At 41.6% G+C, this 26,866-nt stretch overlaps 1 protein-coding gene across 5 annotated transcripts in view; it reads right to left on the bottom strand.

Moving 5' to 3' along the window:
* Positions 1-12,511: 12,511 nt before the first annotated feature.
* The window catches only part of RYR2 (ryanodine receptor 2), a 545,494-nt gene continuing 531,139 nt past the window's right edge, over positions 12,512-26,866 (bottom strand). For all 5 annotated transcript variants that reach the window (XM_084782769.1, XM_084782771.1, XM_084782772.1 and 2 more), the window contains 6 exons: positions 26,635-26,769; positions 19,673-19,829; positions 17,252-17,316; positions 16,047-16,147; positions 14,880-14,931; positions 12,512-13,981 (listed from right to left, as the gene is read on the bottom strand). In XM_084782769.1, the coding sequence (XP_084638895.1) occupies positions 13,886-13,981; positions 14,880-14,931; positions 16,047-16,147; positions 17,252-17,316; positions 19,673-19,829; positions 26,635-26,769 (606 nt within the window). In that variant the 3' untranslated portion in view covers positions 12,512-13,885. The remainder of the gene's footprint in view (positions 13,982-14,879; positions 14,932-16,046; positions 16,148-17,251; positions 17,317-19,672; positions 19,830-26,634; positions 26,770-26,866) is intronic.

The following is a 26,866-nucleotide window of genomic DNA, read 5'->3' as shown; positions in this document are numbered from 1 at the left end:
TTACCACCAGTCAGTCAGCCTAGGGAACACCTCAAACCACTAGTCAGCCTAGGGAACAACTCAACCCACTAGTCAGTCAGCCTAGGGAACACCTCAAACCACTAGTCAGCCTAGATAACACCTCTAACCACTAGTCAGTCAGCCTAGGGAACACCTCAAACCACTAGTCAGCCTAGCGAACAGCTCAAAACAATCAACCAAACAACAACCTCCCAAAGTCAAAAGAGAACAACACTGAAACCAAGGCTCAGAGAGAAATGGTGTCTCTAGGAATGAGGTGGAGAGTGATAGAGGACACTTGACATCCCAATTCTGGCCTCTGCATGTGCAAACATGGGAATGCACACACGTGTACTTATAAACATACACCATATACAAGCACACAAAATACAAAGAAAAAGAAGTGTATATGTAGTACCTGGCACACAGCAGCACATAGCGTGCTAATGGAATGATTGCTCTTCGTAGTTAAGCTTGATCACCGCCACACCTGTAACTGACCCTGCTCAGCTAACGCTTTACATTGTTTTAATTATCCAGTTAGGGGCTTTGGTATAACATTTCCATTAGTGCCACTAAAATAGTCTGCTCAGGTTTTTGCCCTCCATTGCTGTACCTTAAGCTCCACTTTCCCCCCTTTTTTTCCTTAGTCTACACCCCTGACAGCCTTCTTTTGTGCTGCCACACCTTGCCCCATCCTAAAGGTCATGCATGAGGGAAAAATACAGGTGGTGCTTGCCTTTGTGTTCAACGTCTAACCAGTCATTTCCTTGTGACCTTGGTTGATAAGTGCAGTTAAGTTCCATTTTATAATAACAAACCATGTGCGAATGTCAGCTTCAATACCGTTGCCAGGGGTCATGTATTACTGCAACATCAGGCATAGCCTGAGCCATTTCCGTGGCCAAGTGTCACTGTGAGGTTAAATGGAGAAGGCCTTGAAAGCGACTAGCACAGAGCCTACTGCCAGATCTGTTCTCTTCCTCTCACCCCTCACCTGCCAGGACAAGAAAGGCCCCAGGGTACAGATGTGTTTTCCAGCTGAGCACCCCCCAAACCATGTGGGTTTCCAAATGCAGGGCTACATCCCTCACGGCTAACCTGCCCAGGGACAAAAAAAAAAAAAAAAAAAAAAAAGGACTCAAAGATTAAAGTAAAATAAAAAAGTAAAGTCCTTTGAGCAGTACTAGCACTTGGGATTTAATTATACTGTAAGTGAGGTTTGATCTCACAGTCATGACAATGACAATTTCTTCCCTTCACCCACCCACACACACATACACACACACACACACACACACACACACACACACAAAGAGAGAGAGAGAGAGAGAGAGAGAGAGAGAGAGAGATTAGTAGAGTCTAACTAATTGTATTATTTTGCTAAGTCACTAACTATGCATTTGCTAAAGTCATTTCCTGCCACCTCCTGAGATTTTTTAAAAGATTTATTTATTATGTATACAATGGTCTGCCTGCATGTACTCCTGCAGGCCAGAAGAGGGCGCCATATCACCTTACAGATGGTTGTGAGCCACCATGTGGTTGCTGGGAATTGAACTCAGGACCTCTTGAAGAGCAGTCAGTGCTCTTAACCACTGAGCCATCTCTCCAGCCCCACCTCCTGAGATTTTTGTCCTAACAACTGGCATGCCTTCTTTTATGGGGAAGGTGTTTCCTTTGTACACCTTTTGTTTTGGACCATATCAAGGTAGCTGTGTGGCCCCAGATACCCATATCATCCCCTTCATCTCTCCTTCCAAAAGATGAAGGAGGCAGAAGAGTCATTCCAAGCTATGCGTTTGTTCTAGCTGAACGTCTGAGCTGGTCAAATACCTGAAACCAGAGGCTTCCACACAGGTCATCTGTATTAGGGTAGGGATCTTTCCCTTTCACACCCTCACTTTGGCTGAGGTATTACACTTCTACCCCAAAGTGTGTGTGCATTTAAGATGGTGATGTCATGATTCTATGTATAAAAGATTATGAAATGATGGCCACAGAGCAATTAGAACATAGAACATCAGCCAGGCATGGTGGCACATGCCTGTAATCCCAGCACTCAGGGAGGCAGAGGCAGGCAGATCTCTGTGAGTCCCAGGCCAGCCTGGTCTACAGAGTGATTCCAAGGCAACCACAGCTACACAGAGAAACTCTGTCTCGAAAAGCCAACCACCCAAACAAACAAATAAAACAAAACAAAATATAGATCATCCCTGTCATAAGCAGCTGATCAACCTTCTACTGTTGATGTGAAGACACATGGGCTCTAACATCAGTAGGTATAAAGTATACAATATAACATCAGTAACTACAGTCAAGCTGTTCGGCTATTTTCTCCTCCCCCCTTTTTTGGTGTGTGTGTGTGTAAGTGGGTTCATATGTACAGGTGCATATGCGTATATGTATGCACTCCTCTGGAGGCCAAGGACCTACCTCAATGTTTATCCACACTGATTTTAGACAAGATCGCTCCATGACCTTGGGTTCACTGATTGCTCTAGGCTTGGTGGCCACTGAGCCCCACGGATCAGCCTGTCTTTGCCTTCCAGTGCTAGAATACAAGTATGTTGCACCCTGTCTTGTTTTTTGTTTTTTTGTTTTGTTTTGTTTTTTCTTTGTTGTTGTTGTTGTTTTGGGGGGTGGTTCTAGGGCTCTAACTCAGGTTTTTGTGCTTGCTTGGCAAGTGCTTTACAGACTGAGCTATTGCCTCATTCTATATGGTCATGCTAAACAAACCTAAAGCCAAGGCTGTGCCTGGACTTTAAAACCCTACATAACAGACTGTAACTTATGTAAAGTTGCTATAAGCCAATTTAGGAATGTGGGTTGATTTTTTTCTGTAAGATTTATTTATTTATATGAGTGACCTATCTGCATGTACACCTGCATGTCAGAAGAGGGCATCAGATCACGTTATAGATGGCTGTGAGCCACCATGTGGTTGCTGGGAATTGAACTCAGGACCTCTGGAAGAGCAGACAGTGCTCTTAACCACTGAGCTGTCTCTCCAGCCCAAGAATACATTTTTGGAATGAGTGGCTGCATCCTGGTCAGTCATGGCATCTGAGAATCCATCAGCCACAGAGGCCAACTCATAAGACCATATGCGAATGAAGCAAATGCTGGCTGTCACCATTAGGCTTCCTCTGTACTTTACTTCAGTTTTCTTCCCGTACATGCTGCCTCCTCATGTTGTAGACCAGAGCTCTCTGAAGCTGCCCCAGTTCTGGGGGCACTGTCTTGGATTTGCTGTTGCATTTAACTTCAGCAAAATTTGAAAGTTCCCATGCCATATATTAGATTATAGACCTTAGCAGTCTTAGTAGAAATGTGTACCCTGGGGCCTTTGTTCATATGATTTCTCACTGTTCTCCTAGAGGAATATGGGGTAGCATTTCTCTAGTGGCCTCAGACCCAGATGACAGGTGTATGACACCCCAGAGAAATAATGTCTGACCTCACCACACAACCACATAAGTAAAGCTTGGGACAGGATGGGTAAGGCTCATGGCCTTCAACAGGCAAGGCATCATCATGGGATAGCTCTACATTGACATGCAAAGATCAGGATAAGTGTGTGAAGAGGTTGCTGCATGGATGCCATCTATCCCATGCAGTATCATGTCAAAGATGGCAGCAACCTGCCTTATGCCCTCTCATACAGCATACTCATTTCCAACTGAATCTGAGAAAGAATATCAAAAGTCATTCCCGACACCATTAACTGGCTTCTCCAAAGCAATTTGAGTCTACTTCAGGCTTGAAATATGATAGAACAACATGAGGAGAAGTTTTGAATTGGGAAAGATGGGGAAGTCTGTGAAGTCCCAGTAATGGGATGGATGTCTTGCTTATAAACACTTGCTACTGCCCCCATGGAATTAAGTGAGTACCCAAAATACCCCGAACTGATACTAGCCAATTTTCAGTAGCAAACTGGGTTGCTTACAATCAGAATGGTGGAGGTAGTGATGGAATGCACCCTACAAAAGTGAATGATAAATCATTTCCTTCCTTGGAAGCCTCTGAAGTTGCTTAAGTGCGTTTTAAATAGAGCATTTTTTGTCTCCTCATTGTGAAAAAAGTAATTTCAGGCTCTGCATTTTGATGTGCCAGCATGCTTATCAGAAGCAGCTTGTCATGTATATGAAGAGCAAGACATTACATTATAATAAGACGGATAGGCAAATATCTTCATAAACTCTTCATAAATCAGTACATTGACTAAAAACCACTGGCTAAAACCACTTCCACCCAAGGACCTAATAGAGAAAACTTTATATGCAAGTCTCTAAAAATTACCTTGACCAGACAAGCTAATGAACAGCCACTGTGTGTTACAGTGGGGACAACCCCGCCAGCACATAGCCAAGAGGCCATTCAATATGCCTGTGGCATAAATATTTGAAGTTTTCATCTATACCTCTGAAGGTGATTTTAGGAAGTATGTAAAACATTAAAACAAACAGGAAGATAGCAACTTTCACAGACTCACCTTAGAACATATAAAAAGTTCAATGTTTTTAAATATTTAATTATGGGTTTGAGTGTGTGTCTGTGGTTGAGTATGTGCCTCTGTATGCAGGTGCCTTCATAGACCAGAAGAGGGCATTGTATTGCTGGAGCTGGAGTTAGAGGTGGGTGTGAGTTACTCAATGTGGGTTTCTGAGACTTGAACTCTGATCCTCTGAGGGGGCAGCAAGCACTGCTAACCAATGTGCCATCTCTCCAGCTCTGAGAAACTCAAGTATTTTCTAATTTCTGGAGAATAATAAATCTTATGGTATTGAGATATGGGCAAGGTTGACATCCCAATTCATTCCATGAGATGTTGACAGAAGTTGAGAAGTAAAAAGACAGGAACTGTACCTACTGAGATCTCTAGTGGAGCTCCAGGGGGAAGCAGGCTGATCATACAATGTTGGAGGTAAGACAAAAGTCAGAAAGAAACATTTGCAACATCAGCCATCTTTAGACCAAACATAAAGCATAGAGAACATACAATGGTGATAGAAATTGGACAAGGTCAGGGCATTGAGAAAGGGGTTGCCAGAGAGAGTTTATTTTAGGAGCCATGAGAAATATAATGTCAAGAAGGTTACACCACAGTCACATCTTTGTGAATTGGATATTTGACAGTGAGCTATGGATACATTTGGCTATAACTCAATAAAAATTATGAAGGACAGGAAAGAAATGTTATGGCTTTACTCCCTTGATCCAATAATGACTCAGAAGTTTAACCTTTGCTGTGGGGGAGTTGAAGATGTGACAGAAAGTTTAGATTGCACTTGACAGTAGCTCAAAAGTTAAGAAGGGATAGCAGAGACACTAGAGGTACCCACAGAAAGTCACACTGCCAGCAAATATGACCAACATCCTTCTCAAATTCCTCATAAAGGGATTTAAAGGCAGCCAAGTAATATATAATTGATTTGGGTACACTTGGAGGAAGTCATGTGCCAATGACACAGACAAGGAATTTCAGGGAAGGAGCATAAGGAAAGCTTTGAAGGTAATCAAGTAAATGAAAAACATCCTAAACCTGTTATCCCGCCAGAAGGAAGTGTCATTTCCAGACACAATTGATTATTAAATGGTCTGTTGTAAAGACTTCAGTAGTATAACTACACCCTGAGTAAAATTAGAGCTTGTAGTATTTCAACTTGCCTAAACGAGAAAAGTGCCATGCTAAGTAAAGGCATTTGTTTTACCATAGTCCTAAAACAATGGTGTGAACTATTAGCAAATGTAATAAAAGACAAGTAAGTAGAGCATGGCAAGATGGCAGGTCAAGACGTTTGCTCCCAAGCTTGATGACCTGAGTTCAATCCTCAGAAACTACATGGTGGAAGATAAAACCAAATCATACAAGTTGTCTTCTGATCTCCAGGTTTTTGCATGTGTGTGCGTGCGTGTGCACACACACACACACACACACACACACATGCACAAACAAATGTAAATGTAAACTGGATGTTGCTTAAGTGTATGAATGTTGGAAGACACACTGAGCTGAAATGTGCTCATCCTCATCTATCAGAGAAAAAAACTGGGCTTTAAATGGCTTAGACATTATATATTCTGTCTCATTTGCCTCTGTGTTCAACACATCTACCTTAGTGTATGTCAGAAACAGATACCTAATGAGTTCATAGGAAAAAAACTAAAACCATTGCTGGAATGCCTAGTCATAAACAGTTTCAATATCTTCTCTACTACTTCTCAGAAATAGGGCTGTAAAATAGCTATATATACATGGGTCCTAATGCTCAAAATTCTCACCAGCCAACAGGGCAAGCTATTTCTTTCCCTTAGTCTGATGTTGTTTGTATCTTTGTCTCTGTCCCTCTGCCCTCCTATTGTTCTCCCCCTACCCCATGTGTATATGTATGTGTATGTAAATTGGGTCTCACTATACAGCCTAGGATGTCCTTGAACTTGAGTCTTCCTTCCTCAGACTCTCAAATTGTGATATTACAGGTCCATGACTTTTTTCAGTGCTGATGGATAACTAGATGGGATATCTGCCAGATGAGTCAGAAAGCTCATAAATAGAGAGACCCTCAGCTGGGCCTTCCTTCATTTTTTAAAATAAAAACTAGACCTGATAAGCTTTTAAAAGTACATTAACAAACAGAGGCAGTACACATGAGTGGAGTAGCCACAAAACCCTAACTTTATAAATAAACTAAAAAAACTGATAGTACAGTAATCTTCAGAATTATTAGAAAAGACAGAGGGGTGGCAGGAATGAGAATAAAGAGGAGAGGGGGGAGAAAGGGGAGAGAGAGAGAGAGAGAGAGAGAGAGAGAGAGAGAGAGAGAGAGAGAGAGAGAGAGAGAGAGAGAGGAGCTTGTAGGAGGCAAGAGTGGGACATCTTCAAAGAAGATTCAAATAATTGAGGACTGAGAAAGCATACAATCAGAATTGAGTAACTTATATAATGCCTGCTGTAGCATCCATGTCTAGGAAATTCCCTTCTCTGTATTTATTTGTGTGTTTTGATCAACTAGATAGTCGAACTGCCTCTAAATGTTGGATTCTGGTAGCAGAATATGCCATTCTGATACACAATGGAAGAGACAGCATCAGACCGGCATGAATGTCCTGAAAAGGTCAGGACTCACTGATTCCCAGGGACACATGTGCTTAAAACTCATGGCCAAGGAAAGCCCAGTTCATATCTTCTCGCTGCAAAGTTGTTTTTCATGCAGGAGATGGTTATTCCTCCTTCAGTTGTTTCCATTAGGTTTGTAAGGCAGAGGAAAGTTTTCAGCACCATGGAGAGTTCTAATGGGCTCTTAACCATAGTGTGCAAAGCCCCAAGGCCTGAGGCATCAACCCACACAGGAAAGCAGCCAAAGCTAGGACCAACCTAATTGGCAGTGCCTCTGGAAAACAGCTAAAAAAAATCATAGCTAAGTAGAAAATGTTTTGGCCAGGCACACGTTAAAATTTCATCACAAACTCAAACATAAAAATCCTTTGCCAGTTGATATGTTAGACTGGTAAGATAAACACACACACACACACACACACACACACACACACACACACACACACACACACACTTTACAATGGCTTACATGATAGAGACTGAGAATGTGGTACCTGTTCAGTGCGTGAAGAGTGGTGTCTCGCAGCAGGAGAGATCTACCCGAATGAAGCTGGAGCCCGACATCACCGATGGCTAGCTAAACTCACCAGTAAGAAGCACAAGGTCAGACAGGCGTTTTCCATAGACCTCTCTATGTGTGGGCCACCCATCAGAAGGAATCACCTACTCATGGGAAGTGTCTTTCCTCTAGTTAGTTCTTCCTGAAAATTCTCACAAGGATCTGTACAGAAGCATGGCTATTAGTTGACACTGATTCCATCAAGTTGATAATCCAGAGTAAACAATATTAATCAGCATAGCAAAAAAATTTAAGGGCAAGTCAGAAACCAAAGTACCATTCCCTCTTCATTCCTCCCTTCCATTTTCTTCTTTCCTAATGCAACCCAAACAAACAAACAAACAAAAACAAAACAAAAACACCATCAAGTGATGTCCAGTTGCATAGATCTCAGCGAGAATTCCCCAATGTGGACACAGAAATCCAAGCATACCGAGAAGGGACTTCTCACAGGAAACTTGAGAAAGAAAGTGTGGGAAGGCCCTGGAAAACAATGGTTATCAGGCTAAAACGTGGTGTTGGCAGGAATAACTGTGTCTGTGTGGCTGCATGAGGCATAGAAGCCCAGGGATGTAACTGCCTGGGGAAGGCAGTGTGGATGTTCCAGTAGAGAACAGTGTGGTCATGGGCTCTAGGGTACATAATAAAGGGCATGAGACCAATTAGTAAATCTGTTGAGGATAAAAGGTTTCCAACTAAGGATGGAGTTAAAGATAAGGATAAAAAAGTGAGACTAGGCTCTACAGAGTAAGACTGTGGTTGGAGGGACCAGAAAAAAATCATTTTAAAAATATAGACATATAGAAATGTAAATGTATGCAGCCTAAACTCATATCCATTGGCTCTATCTACTCTACATAGTTTTACTTTAGATTTTGGCTACTGTTATTTATCTTGCAACATTTTCCTGCACAGATTGTTGAGTATAAAGTAGACTCAACAGGCTACAGTAGACAGTTTGGGTGATTGTTTTCTCCACTGCTGCTGGGTATTGTGCATTTGTCAACATACAGTATCTTTATAGTTTCTGTAGATTCTGTTTTAAGGCTGAGAAATTTCTTCACTTCTTTTGTTTCAATCACAAGAGGGTGTTTATATAGTGAGTGGGATTTTTGGGCATCTATTAAAGATTATTTTCTTATGCTTTGTTTATGTTTAAAAGAAATTCCCCATTTCATGGCATTTTATTTTCCCCTGTGTGTTTTGAGTAGCTTTTTTCTCCATCTTTTCAAGTGCATCTATGCAATATAAACTTTCATTAGCTTTGTCTCATGTGTATTTCATTTCAGACACTGTACTGTTAGATCATTCCATTCAATTTAGTTTTCTGTTGCTAGCACAATAAAGTAGCACATATATGGCATCTTGAAGCGATACTCATTTGTTATTTTATAGTTTGGGAAGGCAGGGACTCTACATCATCTATAGGGCTTGATGGTGTGGGCATAGCTTGTTCCTTTCTGAAAGGCTCAGGGGTACATCCATTTCCTGCCTATGCATGTCACAGGCAGAGTAGATCCCAGGAGTGACAAGACAAAGGTTTCTGTTTCTTTTCTGGCTGTCAGCCAAAGTCATTCACAAGTCCCACAGGTCAATTGGACATTCCATTTCCTGGCTCTCTTCCTCCATCTTCAAAGGTGACAATGATGGCTCATGTTTTATATTCTAAATCTCTTTGCCATCCCTTCCTGACTCACCTCTTTCCTGCTTTTATCCTGATGAAGTTGCTTTAAGTGCTTCAGTGATGTCAAGCCACAGAGTGTTTTCTCTTGTTCATTCTCTCTCGTTTTCCTTTCCTCCTTGGCCTCCCCTAGAAATAACCACCTTCTTGTTTCAATTTAAAAAACTAATCAGCAGGGATAATTTTGGTTGACTATGAAACAAAATACTAAAATTTAAAATCCTTTCAGAAAACTCATGGGCATCTGAGATTATATCTCTGCAGTGACTCACATTTTTCTCTGAACTCCTACGTTCATAAGAGAATAAGAATTGCCTAGTAAAGACTTATGATTTTCATGCAAATTTCTTTTTTCAAATTTTATTTATTCTTTAGGCACTTTGTAGCTTTTAATATCTGCCACTAATAAGTTGTTTAATAAAACTATTTTTTATTGTGCCACCTTATTGACTCGTGTTTAGTCTTGACACATTATTTTACAAGGCATATAGTTTTATCTATACGTTTTTCATTTTTCTTTCATTCCAATGTTTACATCAGTTTTATTTTATTATTTCCTTGTCTTATTACACTAACAACAAATGTCTATCACACCTTGTGGAATGGGCAAGGTAAGCCATATGATAGTAGTAAATAAAGCCATGGCCAAATTATAAATCTACCTATTCTTCTAACATCTCAGTTTAGTTTGTAGACTTTCAAATACTGGACAAAGCAGTGAAGGGGACATTCCTCCTCCCTGTCATGGGCAAGAGAGCCAAGTATTAGTTTCCCCTTGCTTTCAAACCACCTCTGTGACTTCATCTTAACAAATTATTTGACCTTCTGAAATCTTTAATAATGTCTAAAACTTTTAAGAAAACCTGAACTAAAACCATGATAATCATGATCAATAGTATAACCACAACAAATGCAATACCTGATAATTCTGAAAACCAAATGTTCACTACAGAAATGGGTCCAACATGAAAGCAAACTATCTGATGGACACCCCTTATGGCATGGGATTGAAACAGAGCTTTTCTCGTCATTCCTAAAGAGTGTGTTCAGTTGTGCATACTGAAGCTGGTTATATTGACTCCCCTGAAAATCCCCTTGTCACAAAAGCAGAGTGTCAGTGAGTATCACTGATATTTACCTAAAACTTTCCTAATGCTTTCCCATTAAAGTCTATAAGGTCTTAAGGAGCTTGTGATTGATCAAACTGTCCTGGTTAATATAGGATAAAAGGCTAACAAGAAAGCTATATTTGGGGCAGATGAAATGGTTCAGTGATTAGGAACATTAGTTGGGAATGAAAACAAGCTTCATCCTGTCCTTGAAAACAATGCCAGATGTACATCTAAGGAGGGCCATGTAGACTAGGCTACCAAAGGACATTTGGAAAGCTTTAGCAAAAACAATTAATCTGAAACTTATTCTATCAATCACAGAGAAATTTGTTTTCAGGAAGAAAAAAATAGATGAAAATCTTAATGAATTCTGTATATGTTAAAGCTTGTGATGGGATCCATGGATACCATGATAATGTTCCTGTTAATGTCTGAATGGGTGGGATAAAATATTTCTGAGATGATGACTCTCATGCTTTTAAACTGTCCCACAAAGGCTTGTGTTAAAAACTTGGTCCACAGCTGGTCATGCCATTTTGAGAGGCTATGGAACATTTTGGACATGGATTCAGCTGGCAGATGTGGAGCCATAGCAGTCAGGGCTGATTCCTCTGCTTCCTGGCTACCTGAAACATGAACAAACCACATAACAGCTTCCACCACTATGGATCCATTGCTGCTGTGCCTTCCTACCCTGATGGACTGTGCCCCCTCAAGCCATGAGCCGAAATAAATCCTTTCTCCCATTATTTGCTTCAAGCATTTAATCATGGAGGTGAGAAAAAATACTCCACACAATGACATCTCTTGAGTTTGAGTCAGGCAACCTGGTGAATCAGAGAGGTAAAAAGTCACACTAGGTTTGAGATTCCCTAAGCTATTTCCTGGGAGAATAAACAATGGTGAAATGGTCAGTAAGTTCCCTTTTTCTTTGTTTTTCAGGCAGGGTCTCACTTATCACAGGCTGACCATGAATTCACTGTGTAGCATGAGAATATCTTTAACTTCCAGCCCAGGGCTCCTACCTTGGAGCTGAAATTGCAGGCATGCACCACCATCTTTGCTTGTGCCCTCTTCTCTTTGATGGTCTTGGAGTGATGTCCTGCTTAGGTCAATGATAGGGATTGGGAAGGCATGACTTGCACAAGTGGCCCACATTCATTTCTACTTTTCCTCTAATACCAATGTGTCTTCCAAGCCCCATTTCCTCTATTTTAATATCTCTTTCCTTAAGGAGCTGTCAGTCAATAAAATACACAAGACCTTGACAAGTCTATGACTTTATTTCCTTTGTCTCTTACCTGGACTGTTTCATGTGACTCCAATATGGACATTATAAACAGAAGACTCTAATCTATTCACAGAATTATGTCTTGAATAATGAGTTATACTCCAGTGAACCTTCCTCTGCAGTGTTCATGGCACAGGGCTCTGTGTTCCTTGATGTGCTAGAGAGATGACCCAATCTATTTGACTCGGACTTTAGGGCATAAGATCCCATCTCTGAGAAGACTTGGAAGCAATTTCTACAGTGCAGCAAGATTTATCCCTTCTCCCAAACAAAAGTGACACAGAAAGACAAACACAAAAGCCAGGTTCTGTGGCTCAGATGCTGTGATGATAAGGCATAATTGAACAAGTGATGTGTAACTGACATGAAACATCATGCATGTTTAGTTTACGTCTGTGTGTTTACTTAACTACTCATTTGTCTTCCACATCTCTTTCATATTAAGATATAAGTTGGATTGTAATTATAGAAAAATTCACTTCCATGAGCAAGAAAGAGTTCTTTAAAATGAAAGGCGTATGAACATTTTAAAAATGGAAAAAGAGTTAGTTCTGTCATTGAATTATCCAACAAGATGGAAATGACAAGTGTGGGGTTGAGTACATGGTGAACCCAAGTCTCCGTAGTCGTGTGTCTGATTATAAAAGGTGTCTGGGTTTGTCCTACACACAATTCAAGTAAAAGCTTGGGATTCTGTGATTTCCTGGTATAAGTGAAATGGGGAAAGATAAAAGGAGGACAAGGATTTTAGTTAAATAGTTTAATTAGAGCCATTTTACAATTCTAAAATTAACAAGCAGACTTGTAATAAAAGATCTCCAATGTTCGCAGAATGACCCCGCTTCCATTCTGAGCCTGTCTTTTTAATTGTAAAGATTAGCATTACATTTAAAAGGACTCAAAATGAAAAAGAAAAAGAAAAAGGAAAATCAAAATGAATCGATGTACATGGTCACCCATGTCTCATGACGCAACCAATGAAATCTCTGAATGGATATTGCTTCAGCTTGGTTATCAAAAAATGGCCCAACAAGGTGTCCTTACCCAACTGATCATAGGTGGCCAAAAGAAAGTGGAAAACCCAAGACTACTGTCACGTTGGCGATGCTTCCAACGGTGGGTGATGACACTGACTCCAGATATATAAATAAGCCCACAGCACTTGTTACTATGGATGTAATTATCATGGAAGTTCTCTTGTGTTGATCAACTTGTTCCTGAAGGCTTTCTTTGTTCATTTAAACTTGCATAATAAACATGCAATGAATTATTTCTTTTGAAAGTTGTATTTTTTTTGCAGTCTGTTTGTTTTCATACAAAGATTTCATAAGTTGCCAAGTTGCATCAGTGTGTTTACCAAAGTGGGGAGGGTAAATATGACGTAGCTGAATGAGAAGAGCTTTCTTCTGTCCTGAGACACACCACCCATCTTTTGAAAAAGGTGCAGACAGCTTTTCTTACCCTCTCCCACCAAAGAAAAGAATAAAGGAAAAAAAAACCTAAAATCACAAAACCAATCTAGCTAAGGAAAAAAAAAGGTTGACATAAACAAAATAAAGGTCTTTGTCATGCACATTATCTTCTGCATAGCTCAACCCACTTATAGTAAGGCACTATTTCCCTTTGCAACTGGTGTCCATGGTAACCTGTTAAGTGCTACAGTGCTCTATGACCCTCAGACACTTCCTTCTGGGATGGCAAAATAAAGAGCCGGGGTGAGTATGGCTGCCATGCTTGGCTGCACAGGAGACTCTGGCAGTTCATGGAGACTCCATGACCCTCCAGGGAAGCTGTCCACAGGTGGTATGGCAGAGTGTCCATGATGAATTTCTTTCCAGAGTTCCTGTTTAGTCTGAGTGTGGATTTGGATCGTTCTTCGGTATTTATTTCTCAATGAAGATACATGAGGTGGGGAGAACAGTCAGGTCCTCTGAGACTGAGCATCGGTGCTCTCAGCACAGAATGCTGGCTAATGGAAACTATGAGCAGGTGTTTACCAGGGAACAGAGAGGGCAGAGAGAGAGAGAGAGAGAGAGAGAGAGAGAGAGAGAGAGAGAGAGAGAGAGAGAGAGAGAGAGAGAGAGAGATTGCTTTTGGTTTTCAGAGACAAGGTATGACGTTAATTTAACTGGTCTTCATACTGTTTCCGGAAACAGTCCCCTGCTGGGAAAAATTCCCAACACCTCTCTTGGTACATCTTCCAAACGTAAGATTCCTGTAAAGCAGAGGAAATTGATGTGTTTAACACAGCCTCCAAAGTCTATATGACAACACAGGCAGACTAGAAGAGGCTGCTTGACTCTGATGATAGATCACATAAAACTGGAAAAGTCCAGCTGCATTCACTACATTCAGATATCCCTACTTAAAGAGCCTTCAGTAATAAACTGTCTTCAAGCAAACAAAATGTCTAAGCTTAACTGTAATATAATACTGATAAAAACATATTTGTAAGTCTCTAAGGTTTTCACTTACTATCACTATTAATTGTATTCAAGTTTCAAACTGTCATCCATTTGTGGTGAGTAGCCCAGAAGAGGAATTTCAAAATTTCCTGAAAACCTTAGACATAAACGTTTTCCCCAATTATAACATTGTAAGCAGAGGTTCGCATTAAAGTATGGGCCACATAATAAAGACAATTTTTACATAAGAAAGGAGATGTGATTCACAGGTAAACCCAGTGTTTTAGGTGAAAAGCTTAGTTTTAAATGTGAAATTAGAATTTTACTTTTTCAAAGAAGGCATACTCATTTCATTCTATGGGATGTTATCTCAAAGTAACATAATTAATATTTAAAGCCATATTTCTTTTGAATCAATATACATGTCTGCACGGTTATGAGCCAATGAGTTCAGTGCTCATGGAGGCCAGAAAAGGGCATGGGAGCCCCTGGAGCTGGGGTCACAGGTGCTTGTGAGCTGCCCTGTGGGTGCTGGGAACTGAAGCTCAGTCTTCCAGCAGGCAGCAGGCACTCTTCACCGCTAACCCACCTCTCTAGCCCCTGAAAGCCATCGCCCCCCGAGTGTTGGGCATCTACACCTTGTTGTATTATCTACCGCCTCTTCCTAGGTTTCATCCTAAGGATGCTGCATGGCCGCCCTTCACCCACCTGTCCTGTGTGTTCCGTTTCATCTTTATTTATGAGATACATCAGAAAAAACCTACAGAGACAACAGAGAAACTGGTCAGGAATGGACTACACGAAAATACAAGCATAAACAGGGAAGATGCTTACATTGTATATCTTGATTGCAGTAGATTATGGAAATAGAGAAAATATCACAAATTCAGTTTTTGAAAAGTTAATTACAATGTACCAGAAAGAAGTATGCATGTTTTTTTAGATGGCCTGTCCAATTTTACACATGATTTTATATCTGTTACCTTTTTTTTTTTTAAAAAAACACAGGAGACTTATTATGTGACCCTGGCTGGCTTGTAACTCAGGACGTAGATAGAGCTCCATCAACCTCTGCCTCCCCAGTCCTGGGATTAAAGGCACGTACAACCATGCCTTATCCTTAGAGGTACATTGTTTTTGGTCAGGCTCAAATCAACACTGATGAGTTTTAATTGAAGACTAGCTTCATAAACTCTATTATTACCAGGTTAATTGAGTATATTTCAGCCACTTTACTCCCAATAATGTTACTTGATATAACTTGTTCATCTGCTACTAAAATTGCATCCAAAACTAAGAATAATATTTTGATAACTATAGTTTGGGTTAGTTACAAGGAAAGGCCATATTTTCATTTTACATGCATGTATACATACATACATACATACATACATGATATACCTATATATACTTGCATACATATCATACACACATACATACATGTATGTAAAACCCAGTGCAAAACAAAAAAAAACAGTTACATATAACTGTTATTGTAAACAACAAAGTAGTTTTTAAATGAATCTTCTGTAGTACCCAAAGAGACCTATAGGTCTTCTAAAAGGGTACAGATGAGCAAATAGGGATGTGGGATGAGTGAGGCTCCACACATCTCAGCTTGCTTCCAGAGGCTTCCTGAATGAAACAGGAACATGGCCAGGCCTCTCTGCAGTGATCTACACTGCCTCCACCCTCTCCTAGCTTCTTTGGTATCATTCACACAGATACAGACAGTTTAATTATTTAAGTCATCCTACTCCAAGGGTGCTAGGGGCAGCTTTTCTCTCCCAGAGTACAACCACTGCCCTGTTTCTGGAGTTTATAGGGCTGGAGGTCGGGGCACTGGTCCTTGCAGGGGCAGTGAAGGGAACTCACAAATAGTTGGCCAGGTTGTGCTCCTGTAGCGTATGGGTCTCAAAGCCGTGTGGCACTGTATCAAAGTAATCATTGCCTATCCCACAGATGAAGCACTTGGTCTAGAGGACAAAGGGAGACAGCAGGATGTCAGGGAAGGCATGGAGAGCAGAGGATTAAAACACAGTCCACTGGGTGTGTAGCTGTTACCTCTGAACATCGCCAATCGCTCCTGGAGGAAGAAGACATGCTCAAACAACTCAGAAAGCCCAGAAAAGCCTACCAGGAACTTATAGGTCACAGGCAAGCTGAGAGAGCTATGGGTTCGACAGGCCCCTCCCTTAGCGCTGTAAGTCACTCATGAGTTTTTGAGCAACCCCTCGGCAACACTGCTATTTAAAAAAATCCCTCCCCCATGCTTCTGCAAGTAACCTCCTTACCCACAATCCTGTAAGCAACCCCTCACCCATGCTCTCATAAATAATCCCAATGCATTCACTGGTCCAAGTTAGATTTGGATGGAGTAATTTATTTGGCCTATGTGGGATAAACAAGCATTTTCCCCCCATTTCTCTCCAGAAAATGCTGCACAGCACATTGTTGGAAGAAAGCTCAATATATGACTTCCTCAAATATATGCCAAATATTGCCTTGTGTGGATATGGTCCCTGAGTACAAATTTAACTATCATAAACTAGATCTTGTGTTTTCCAAAGTGATCTTCCTCCTTTCTAGGAGGAAGATGGGATATTGATGAATAATCAGAGATGTCTTTTCATTTTTTTCTGCAGCCTACATGCACCCCTTTAGACTTAGTGCCTGATCGGTTCATGACACTAACTAGCTAATCAGGGTTAACTGTGTCCTCTACTGAAATTGAAATTTTGCGAGCTATCCAAACACAGCCCACTACCCAAACAAAAGAGGTATAAATCTTAGACCAATGATCAGGTGTTTCATCAGTGATTTAGAAAAGCCTTCCTATGGTCAGGCGATTGTCCAGATATTAAATCAACCAATGGACATATCTAGGAGTAGGCTAACACGCACTGCCCTCCTCTGGATCTGTCTTTATGCACAGTCTCTGCTTGTGACTGAAGGCCTGTACTGTGAGCTAAAGTGAAGCAAGGCCTTCTTTCATGCCAGGATTTTAGACTTACAGTGAATTCAGTGATGCCCCGAGGAACCTGGGCATCAATCACACAACCAAGCCACAAATGCCTCACCTCCATGTCTTCCTTCACTTGCTCCTGCTGGTCTCTGAGCTCTCCAAAAGCATCAATGATCAAACCTAGTAGTGAAAAGAGAAACTATATGATCCCTATCACCTATGAACAACTGTTCAACTCACAGCCCATGGGATATTTCTTCTCTGGAAAGTGAGAATACACATTCACATTAAAAGACACTCTGGCTACTTCCTACTAGGAAAGTGCTATTCGGGGAGAACAACACACAGTGACTGGGCCTAATGCTTACTGGAAACACATTGACAGGCTAGGAGAAAGGAAACAATGCTAATTAACTTGGTACATACACAAGCCTACTGCAAGCCAAAAAGAGTAGTTGAGGTTTATGGTTGTAAACTACAAAGAGCCCCACAAAAAGAAAAGATATTCAGATAAACCATTACTATGTGGACTGAGAAATATGTACCAGCCTCATAAGTTTATCAAATGTGACTGGATGCTTGATAAGTGGAATTATTGGTGTTTTGGCCCCTTTCTGTTCTGTGACTTTCTACTACTTCTTCCAAATGTTTTGACTTTGTTTCCTTCCTAAAAATGAGTTCTTTGACTGTGGTGCATGTGTGCATATGTGTGAGTATATACATGCGCATGTGGGCGAGTGCCCACAGAGCCCAGAAGAAGGTGCAGGATCCATGGAGCTGGAGCTACAAACAGTTGTGAGCTGCCCTTTGTGGCACTGAGAACTCAATTTCAATCTTCTGCTAGAGCAGCTCCTAACTGCTGAGTCATCCCTGCAGCCAGACCTGTTCCCTTCCGTAAAGAACTGCAGATGGACCACGAGCCCTTTATACTTATCTGTGGACTTCACCAGTACCATGTCACACCTGCGAACGTACAGGAAAATGCCATGTTTACAGGCACTTAACTTGAGCTGGGATAAATGTGCTAAATAGGAAACAAAAACAGGAGCATGTTTCTGAGTGAAAGGGGATCTTCCTCTTAGCCATTGGAAGAGAAAACAGTTGCGATTGACAACACTCTGTGTTTTCAGAGGAAAGATTCTGAACCCAATCTGGCTATGGATTCCAACCCAAGCATGGGCAGCTGCACACTTTGGCCAAGTTACTTTGGCTTAGTTAGCTCCCATGTAAACTCTAAGTGCTGACATAGTCCTCATGATGTCAGGGGAAAGCAACATGAGTTACTATGTAACTGACACATTGTAGGTGATTGCCAATGGAACGTGATGTGGTTGTGCCTGCTGAAATTATCAGGCACCAAGTACTGTAGTGAGGACTTGAACTGATGCCCTTATTTGAAACCTTTCCACAACTGTAGAGCTTAGAGGTTTGAATAACCTGGGCTATTGCCTCAGACTAAATGCTTCACCCTCCTCCAAACTTTCAAAGCTGGGAATGTGGCAGAGCTAAGAGTCAAACCCTGTAGAATACTCTTTTTTTCCATGAATAGAGATAAACTGGGCTGAAAGGATGACTCAGTCAGTAAAATACATGCCATGCAAACATGAGGGCCCAAGACGGAGTCCTAGAAAGTAAAACAGTAGAGATGGTAAGAGTGAGTTTGTAATCCCAACACTTGGTGGAGTAATCCCAGAAAAGATGGGGACAGATGCCCATCATTAACTGACCAGCCAAACTACTCTAATTGGAGAGCCACAGGTTACAGTAAAGCTTTTCTATAGGCCTCAGATGCTATCTGATGACATTCTCAGCTTTGGAGTTGGTGGAGGCTAGGGCGTCTGCTAAATTAAGAGATTCTAAAAGGTTTTCAATCTATTATTCATAGAATGTTAGTTCCCACATAAAAGCAGACAAGGAATGGGCTACTCAGGGGTCTAAAGCTAGCCCAAAATAATAATTAGCTCTGTGTGTGTGTGTGTGTGTGTGTGTGTGTGTGTGTGTGTGTGTGTGTGCGCGCGCGCGCATGCGGTCATGTACAGGGCAGAGGTCGGGTAAATTTCAGGAGTCATCTACTTTAAGGAGGCAGGGTATTTACTGTAACCTGTGGCTCTCCAATTAGAGTAGTTTGCTGCAACCACTTCTCCAATGTCCTTACCAGTGTCTTTTAACTTGCCTTGATTTATTACTCCTTCTTTTGTTCTGTAAAATTATAAAGCTTTATAAAACTGCTTCCATATTAAAACGTGTAATTTGGGGTAACTAAATCTGTGTTCCCAGACCATAATTTCGCAAATTTGGCTCAAGGATAATCTCTTATTCAACCACCATGAGGTTTGTTTGTTTGTTTTGCATCAAACACACACTTTTTAAAAATTGTTCCTCTAGAGATTTTACAAGGAAGAAATCCTAGAAGGAAATATTCCACTTGGGCTTGGCAGAAGCCATGTGATAACTGTTTGCCCACCTTGCATTTTGGCTTCAGCAGCAGATGGCTCAAGGTCAAGGAACCCAGGAGCCCAAGCTGGCTGTGGCTTACCTTGTATGATAGCCAAAAGGATGACAATCACAAAGAAGAAGAATGTGATGTCAAAGATGATGCGGTAGATCTCATATTCGTCTCCCGCTGGGTCTTCAATTTCATCACCAATGCCCCCTCCAGCTCGGACGCCCACATACATGTGGAACATGTAACACTGGAAGACAGAAAAAGAAACACCTCTGAGGGTTGCCACCATCGACACTCCACTAAGGCTTTCTGTCTAGAAAAATGTCTGATCCTCGCTGCAAATGAGAAGGATTTCTGTGCTTTGTGATGTCATTCTATCTTAATCCTCCTCCCTGTGATGTGAGTAAGTGGCTCTCCCACACGACCATCTCCAAATCAAAACTCCACACTGTTCGCTCTGCTTACATCTTCTGTGTTTCTGTGTCACTTGGGGGAGAGAAAGAGAAATGTTTCACTAGCACCTTAGCCATGAAGCACACAAGATAGCACAGTATGATGATCACTCTGAGCTACATAAACCACATTGTCTGCTTGTTTCCACAGTGGCACAGACGTGGACCAAGAACTTAAAAGCCTAGTGGAGATGATAAAGGAGGATCTTAGGAACTGAGCTAGATCAAGGCAGACTTAATGACTTCCCCCTCACTTAGGTTTAATAGAATGGGATGCAGAAATCTTTTCTACTTAGTGTCTGGGATAATGAAGAAAGATCTCATGGAGAAATAGAGAAGAAAGGGAAGCTCATTCATTAAAACAAAAAGGCAGCCAACATCTACTACAGGGGAGAGGCATGGTGTACCAAGGGGAGATCATGCCACAGTGAGCAGCTTTGCAGCAGGACTTGGCCTCAGCATCACAGGCATCATCCTGTGCATTTTAGATTTTAGAAGAATCTTTTTTTTCCCTGTAATAATGTTTATTCATGTTACTCTTAATTTACCTAAGTACATTTCTACTTACTTGAAGAAAATTCAAAATTTATATATAATTAAATATTAAAAAGAAAATATATTTATCAACTAAATGAAAAATTATGCATAATAAATTAAGACCTAAAATATATATGTTTTGGTGTGTGGCATTTGTGTAAAACAGAGCAAAAATTATATATTACTTCCTCTTGAATTTTCTTTTTTTATTCTTCTCTCATATACTACATCCCCACTGGTTTTCCCTCTTTCCTCTTCCTCCAGCCTCTCGCCCTATACCCCTCCTCTTCCCCAGAACCCTCCCCAAACATCCCTCAGAAAAGAACAGGCCTCCTAGGGACATCAACCAAACAATATAACAAGTTACAATAAGAATTCTTCACTTCTACTGACTAGTTGCTAATAGTATCTTTTTCTATAGCAGCAGCAGCAGCAGCAGCAGCAGTAGTAATAGCTACTCCGGATGCCAAATGTGCCCTGGGAAACAGACTAAAGCCAGTTTGAGTGAGAGTCCTTGACTCACAACATCTAGATTTTTATCTTCATTCAAGACAACCCCAACTTTCCACTTCATATCTGTAGTCTGGGCCCCACTTATCTTTAAGTTAACTTTGTATTTCCATGTCTACACCCTGCCACCTTCCCACCTGCACCCCTGCAAACCATCCCCAGGTGCAGGTCTTTGATGTGCATCCTCTGTGCCAGGCGGTGCCCTTCCCCAGTCAAACTACATCCTTCTGGGAGAGAAGTCTATAGACCTTCCAAAGTGAGACTTTCTTAGCCTGTTCTACAACGCCCTGCTCTACTCAAGCTCATGTGTCCCTTACCCATTCCAGCCTGTTTAGTTGCTCCCTTGCAGAGAAGGGGGAAAGTCTACCTCTGCACTTGGTTCACAATGTTGCCTTTCAGACCCAGGACAAGCAGCCGAGGTACCTATTTAATACACCAAAGTAGACTCAGCCTCTGGGTTCTGAACTTTCCAGCTAAGGGGCTGGACTTTCTCTCCCCTAGAGGATCTTCACTATTTGGTTCTCTCTCTCTCTCCCTCTCCCTCTCCCTCTCCCTCTCCCTCTCCCTCTCCCTCTCTCTCTCTCTCCCCTCCCACATACACACTATTTCTTTCTTTCTCTTCCCTCTCCACTATGTCTCCCTTTGATGGCAACTTTCTTGGCCTTGTTCCTTGGGATCAGCAACCCCACCCAAGAGCTGCCTCCAATTTACATTTTAATTTGGCTTGAATTGGCTCATTTTGTTGGCAGAGATAAATAACCTATCACATATGCCCACAGTTGCATCCCCATATGATACTGTAAGGATGATAATCTGACCAATCATGCTCATAAAGATACATTCTCAGCCTGACATATAATAAGTCAAAACCATTATGATGTCTGCCCTGAACCCCCACTACTGTAAGAACCCAGCAGGACACACCAACACTCTTTTGGAGCCTAGGAAAGGCCCTTATGGCAGCAAGGCTAAGAGAGTCCTCTAGAGAGAGCTGGTTTAGGCCTGTAGTACCCAGGCTTGTTTAGGCCTATCTGCATACCCTGTCTCCTGGAGGCTCAGATGCTAATGCAATTTACCAGGTCTGTGACTTGATGTGAAATATTGGAGACAGTCACTCAAATAAAACAAAACAAAAAACATTTCCCTTTGAGACACTACATTGATTCCTTAAAACTTGGTGGTTAAAATTGTCTACAGTGCCTTTTAGAAATAAAGGCATAATTTATTCTAATAAAGGATAATTTATTTTCCTGAATATATACTTCTGTGTTCTGTCTAAATTCTTTTTTAAAATTTTATTTACTTTTATGTGCAGTGATGTAAGGGTGTCAGATTCCCCTGGGGCTGGATTTATAGACACTTGTGAGTTGCCATGTGGGTGCTGGGAATTGAACCTGGGTCCTCTGGAAGAGTAGCCAGTGCTCTTAACCACTGAGCCATCTCGTCTGCCCTTTTGTCTAAATTCTTTATACCACACACATTGCTTATTTTACCAAGGAAAAAGTGGAGTCCCGGGCTCTTTTCTGAGTGTGATTCTCCATATCTGGAGGGCCATGGGGAGTGGAGGCCTCTGCTGTCCTGGCCCAGCTAATGGACTGATGGGCTTGTCTTTGGGAGGCCAGAGGGGTTTTCCTAGCTCAGCCTTCCAAACACAGCTCATAATGGCAGCACCAGCCAGGTGTGTGAACACTCATTGGTGTCTGTCCTCAGCAGTTCAATTCTCATCCTTTTCTCCACTTTTATTTTCTCCTAAAGATTGAGCCTAGTTAGGGCGGAAGTGGAAGAAGCAGTTTTGGGGACAGAAAACTACACATCTTTCAGAAAGTCTAAAAATATGAGGAAAAAGAAAACCACAGTAGGGAAGGAGCAGGAGAGAGAGAGAGAGAGAGAGAGAGAGAGAGAGAGAGAGAGAGAGATGGAGAGAGGCAATGTGAGGGGGCTCAAAGGAAGTGTGGCAGAGGGATTGGAGTGCAAGGAACCAGGAAGCAGGAGCCAGAGACCTTGATGGAAAGGTCAGGGCAGGTGTGTGAGAACAGTTCACTAACTGAGGTGAACTCCCATAACTGCCCCAGCAGCTAGCTTCCCCAAGCTTCCTCTTATCCTCATTACCTGAAAGGGATTGGGCAGAGGGTCCACTGATCCTGCATGTGTGCTGAGCTTCACCAGGAGATGTCAATGCTTCCAGGAGAAAAATGACCCTCTCCGCCCATTCTCCTCAGCTGCCATCATCATTTTGCTCCTAGCTATAGAGTTTTCTCACTTTCTCCTCCTACTTCCTCAATGAGGCAGTTTAAACCCTATCAGGACAGGGCTGGTTTAATTAGATTCTTAGAATAAAACACCCGTGATCTGGGAAGAGAAATCGCTGGGTGAGTCATGGAGTTTGTAAAACTTTGGCCACAGTGCCACCTGCTGGAAGTGACAGAAGCCAGAGGTTGAAGTTCCTGCTCATGACTGCTTTCCACCAACCGAGATAGCCTGAGAAGCAATGGCTCAGTTTCCTCTTGCTGAAAGGAGACATCTGGCAACCCTTCCTCACAGAGCATCCAAACTCATTACGATCAAAGACAAAATAAAGACCTCATGGTGAAGTGCAAAGAGAAAAGCCTGCACCAAACACATCCACCAGTGGTCGTGCTCACAACTCTCACAAGTCCCTTAAACTGACGATATCCAGGCTCTAGCTAAGTCAAGAGCCACCTGCTTATCCTAAACAAGACTGTAATGTTAAGCATGCTTGCCAACTTGATTGATAAAGAAGAGCCTAAGAGATTAGTAAGAATTGTGTAACTAGTTGTTCTGACTTGAAGAGAAAGACTGACATTCATTTTACCATTTTTCCCTCAGGGGCTTGTACATGGTGTCAATACAATGTACTGAACTGGAGTTTTTGTTGTTGTTGTTGTTGTTTGTTTGTTTGTTTGTTTGGGTTTCTTTTTTCATTTTATGATTAGTAAGAATGCTGGTGCTCTCAAGACAGGTAAGCTGTGAGGGCTCTGATAGAAAATGAATCTTTGGATGGATCTAAACAGTTCTGGGATATGGTGGGAGAAGAGGTGGGAACTTGACGGAGGAAGTAGGTCCCGGTGGCTGGTCCTCCAGGCTATCTTGCCCTTCAGAATCTCCTGTTCTCTGCTTCCTAGCCACCGAGATGCAATCCACTCTGCTCCACCATCAGTACCACTGTCTGACACCTCTAAAACTGTGAGCCATGATACACAATCCATGCCTTAAAGTTGCTCTCAAGCATTTTGGCAATGGCAAGGCAAAAGTAATATGGAGACAAATTTCCCTGCCTTCTATATTCATACACCACAGTTATAGACAAGGTCAGGCAGGCAAGGCTGTGGTATTCCTAAGAAAAATTAAGGAAAGCAGTGGAAATATGTATGGAGATTGGGTGAAAACTGAGTCACCTTAAGTGCTGTGACTACAGTTGAATAGGGTCACACAGAGCCTCATAATAAGAGCAACTGTCTGATAACAGACTTTGATACATATGAACAATCTCTTTAACGCTGTATAAATTCAAATTCCCAGTATGAGGAAAGGGCTAATTTCCCCTTCAACCTGCTGATGAGAGATATTGTAAGCGTTAACATTTTTAACAGTGAAATGTGGTTTTCTGCTATTCTGGCTCAAATTTCTTTCTTTACAGTAATAGTTGGGTATGTTTTTGGACTTATGAACTGAATGTATTAACATTGCTATGCATTGTCTAGCCACATTATTATTGATCCTTCATCTATTATCTTATTTTTTATATTTTAATATTACTTAAATTACTTTTTATTTGTTGATCATGTGGGGAGGAAGGGGTGCCATGGCATGGATGTGGAGGGCAGAGGACACCTTTTAGGCATCTCTCCTTCCACCATGTAAACCTAGGGCACTGAACTCAGATTGGCTGTAGACTTGGAGGTAAGTGGCTTCCCCACTGCACATATTGCTGGTCCTGGCTTACGTCTTTTTAAGGGAGTGGTGACAACTGTGCTAATGAAGGAAACTTTCTCTTCCTTATCATATTGAGTACACTTTAGCCAGTTTGTCAATTCTACAAGACTTGATTTATATTTGTTCTTCTCAAATATAACAATTTTTGGCTTTTATAAGTTTCTAGGTTTTATATCATATTCAGAAAGTACTTTTCTCTACTAGAATTTGTTATTATTTTAATGACTCAAACCTGTCCTACTTGTTACTGACTTGAAGAGAAAGATTGGCCTTCATTTTTACCATTCTCCCCTCAGGGAATTATTGAATTGTCTTTGCATTTTATGATTGCAAAAAGCAATATTATCATAGTTTAATTTCTTTGACTGTTTATATGCACTCCAACTTAACTCTATTTTATTTCAAAGGAGGTGCAAATATATCTAACTTGTTTTTGTCAAAGCATCAATATCTTGTTCACATCACTCTTCCAGGATATGTCTTTTTTCTAGAGAATTATCAGAATCATCCCATTAGGCCCCTTGACACTCACACACAATCCCAACCATGTAGGGATCCCAGTAAAGGGCCCACAGAATACCTTGTTCTTGCCAGCCAGCAATGGTTACTTTGTCTTATGTTGCCCTCTCAAAGCTAAGTGCTAAAGATAATAATATTTGTGGTTTGCATTTAAATGTTCTCCATAGGCTCATGTGTTTGATCACCTACTCTCCACTTGGTGGCACTGTCTGGGAAGGTTATGGCACCTTTGGAAGGCAGACCTTGCTAGAAGCAATATGCCACCAGGTGTGTGTGTGTGTGTGTGTGTGTGTGTGTGTGTGTGTGTGTGTGAACTCATATTGCCTAGATCTGCTTGCTGCTCTGCTTCTTGAGTATGGATAAAATGCGACCAGTTAGGCTCCTGTTCCTGCCTTCATGACTTCTCTGCCTGCTGCCTGACTTCCCTGTCATGATAGATGCTCTCCCTCTAGAACTGTGAGTCAGAATAAACCCTTCCTACCCCAAGTTGCTTTTTGCCAGGATACTTTATCCCAGAAACACAACCATCATCAGAGAGGCAAGTTGTACAATAGTGACACACAGCAATGTGGAAGCTGGAACATCTGTTAACTCCATCCAAGACCAAAAGAAGACCTTTAAGATAAGATATTCACTGTAAAGGCAGAAGTATCCATTCTGCTAAGATATATTTTTTCATTTTTGTGATTTCAGGAAAAGTTGGTGAAGCAGCAAAGAGCACAAGCTTCAGAACACCCTCAAGGAGAACATTCCACCTGCTGTCCTGAAATGTGCTAGCAACAGGCTAAGGTGAACATTCTACCTGCTGTCCTGAAATGTGCGAGCAACAGGCTAACGTGATCGTACTCCCCCAGTTCTAACTACATCTCTCAGCAAGCCTGCTAATTACTAAGCTGAACAAGCATAAGTGGGAAATCAACAGAAACAGTCCTTTATGCTCTGCTGAAATGAAAACGGCTGCGCTTTGAAGAGCCACTCAACCTTTCCTTGTGCCTGGTACCTCCTGTCCTGCCCTGGGGGTATCCAGTGACTTGGATGGAAGGTGTTGGGGTGGCTTTTACTGCCAGATCAGGAGCTTACCGTCAACATGTCATCACACTTCATGTCTGGTGTATCACCATCTTCACTTTTATTGTAGAATTTCCGGAAGAAATTGAATGCCACAACAGTGTACAGGTATACAACGACTGCTAATAAGCCCACAGTTAACACGAGCTGAAAGCAAGGTGACATTTAGCATGTTTTAGGAATACAGCATGTATGACGGGTGTAATTGACAGCTGTGGAAGAGGAGTACTCTGGTGACACAGCT

The sequence above is a fragment of the Acomys minous genome (assembly GCF_964271855.1).
Source record: "Acomys minous genome assembly, chromosome: 5".
In the NCBI taxonomy this organism is placed as follows: Eukaryota; Metazoa; Chordata; class Mammalia; order Rodentia; family Muridae; genus Acomys; species Acomys minous.
Note: the sequence above shows the minus strand (reverse complement) of the source record. Positions and strands in the feature narration are given on the sequence as shown.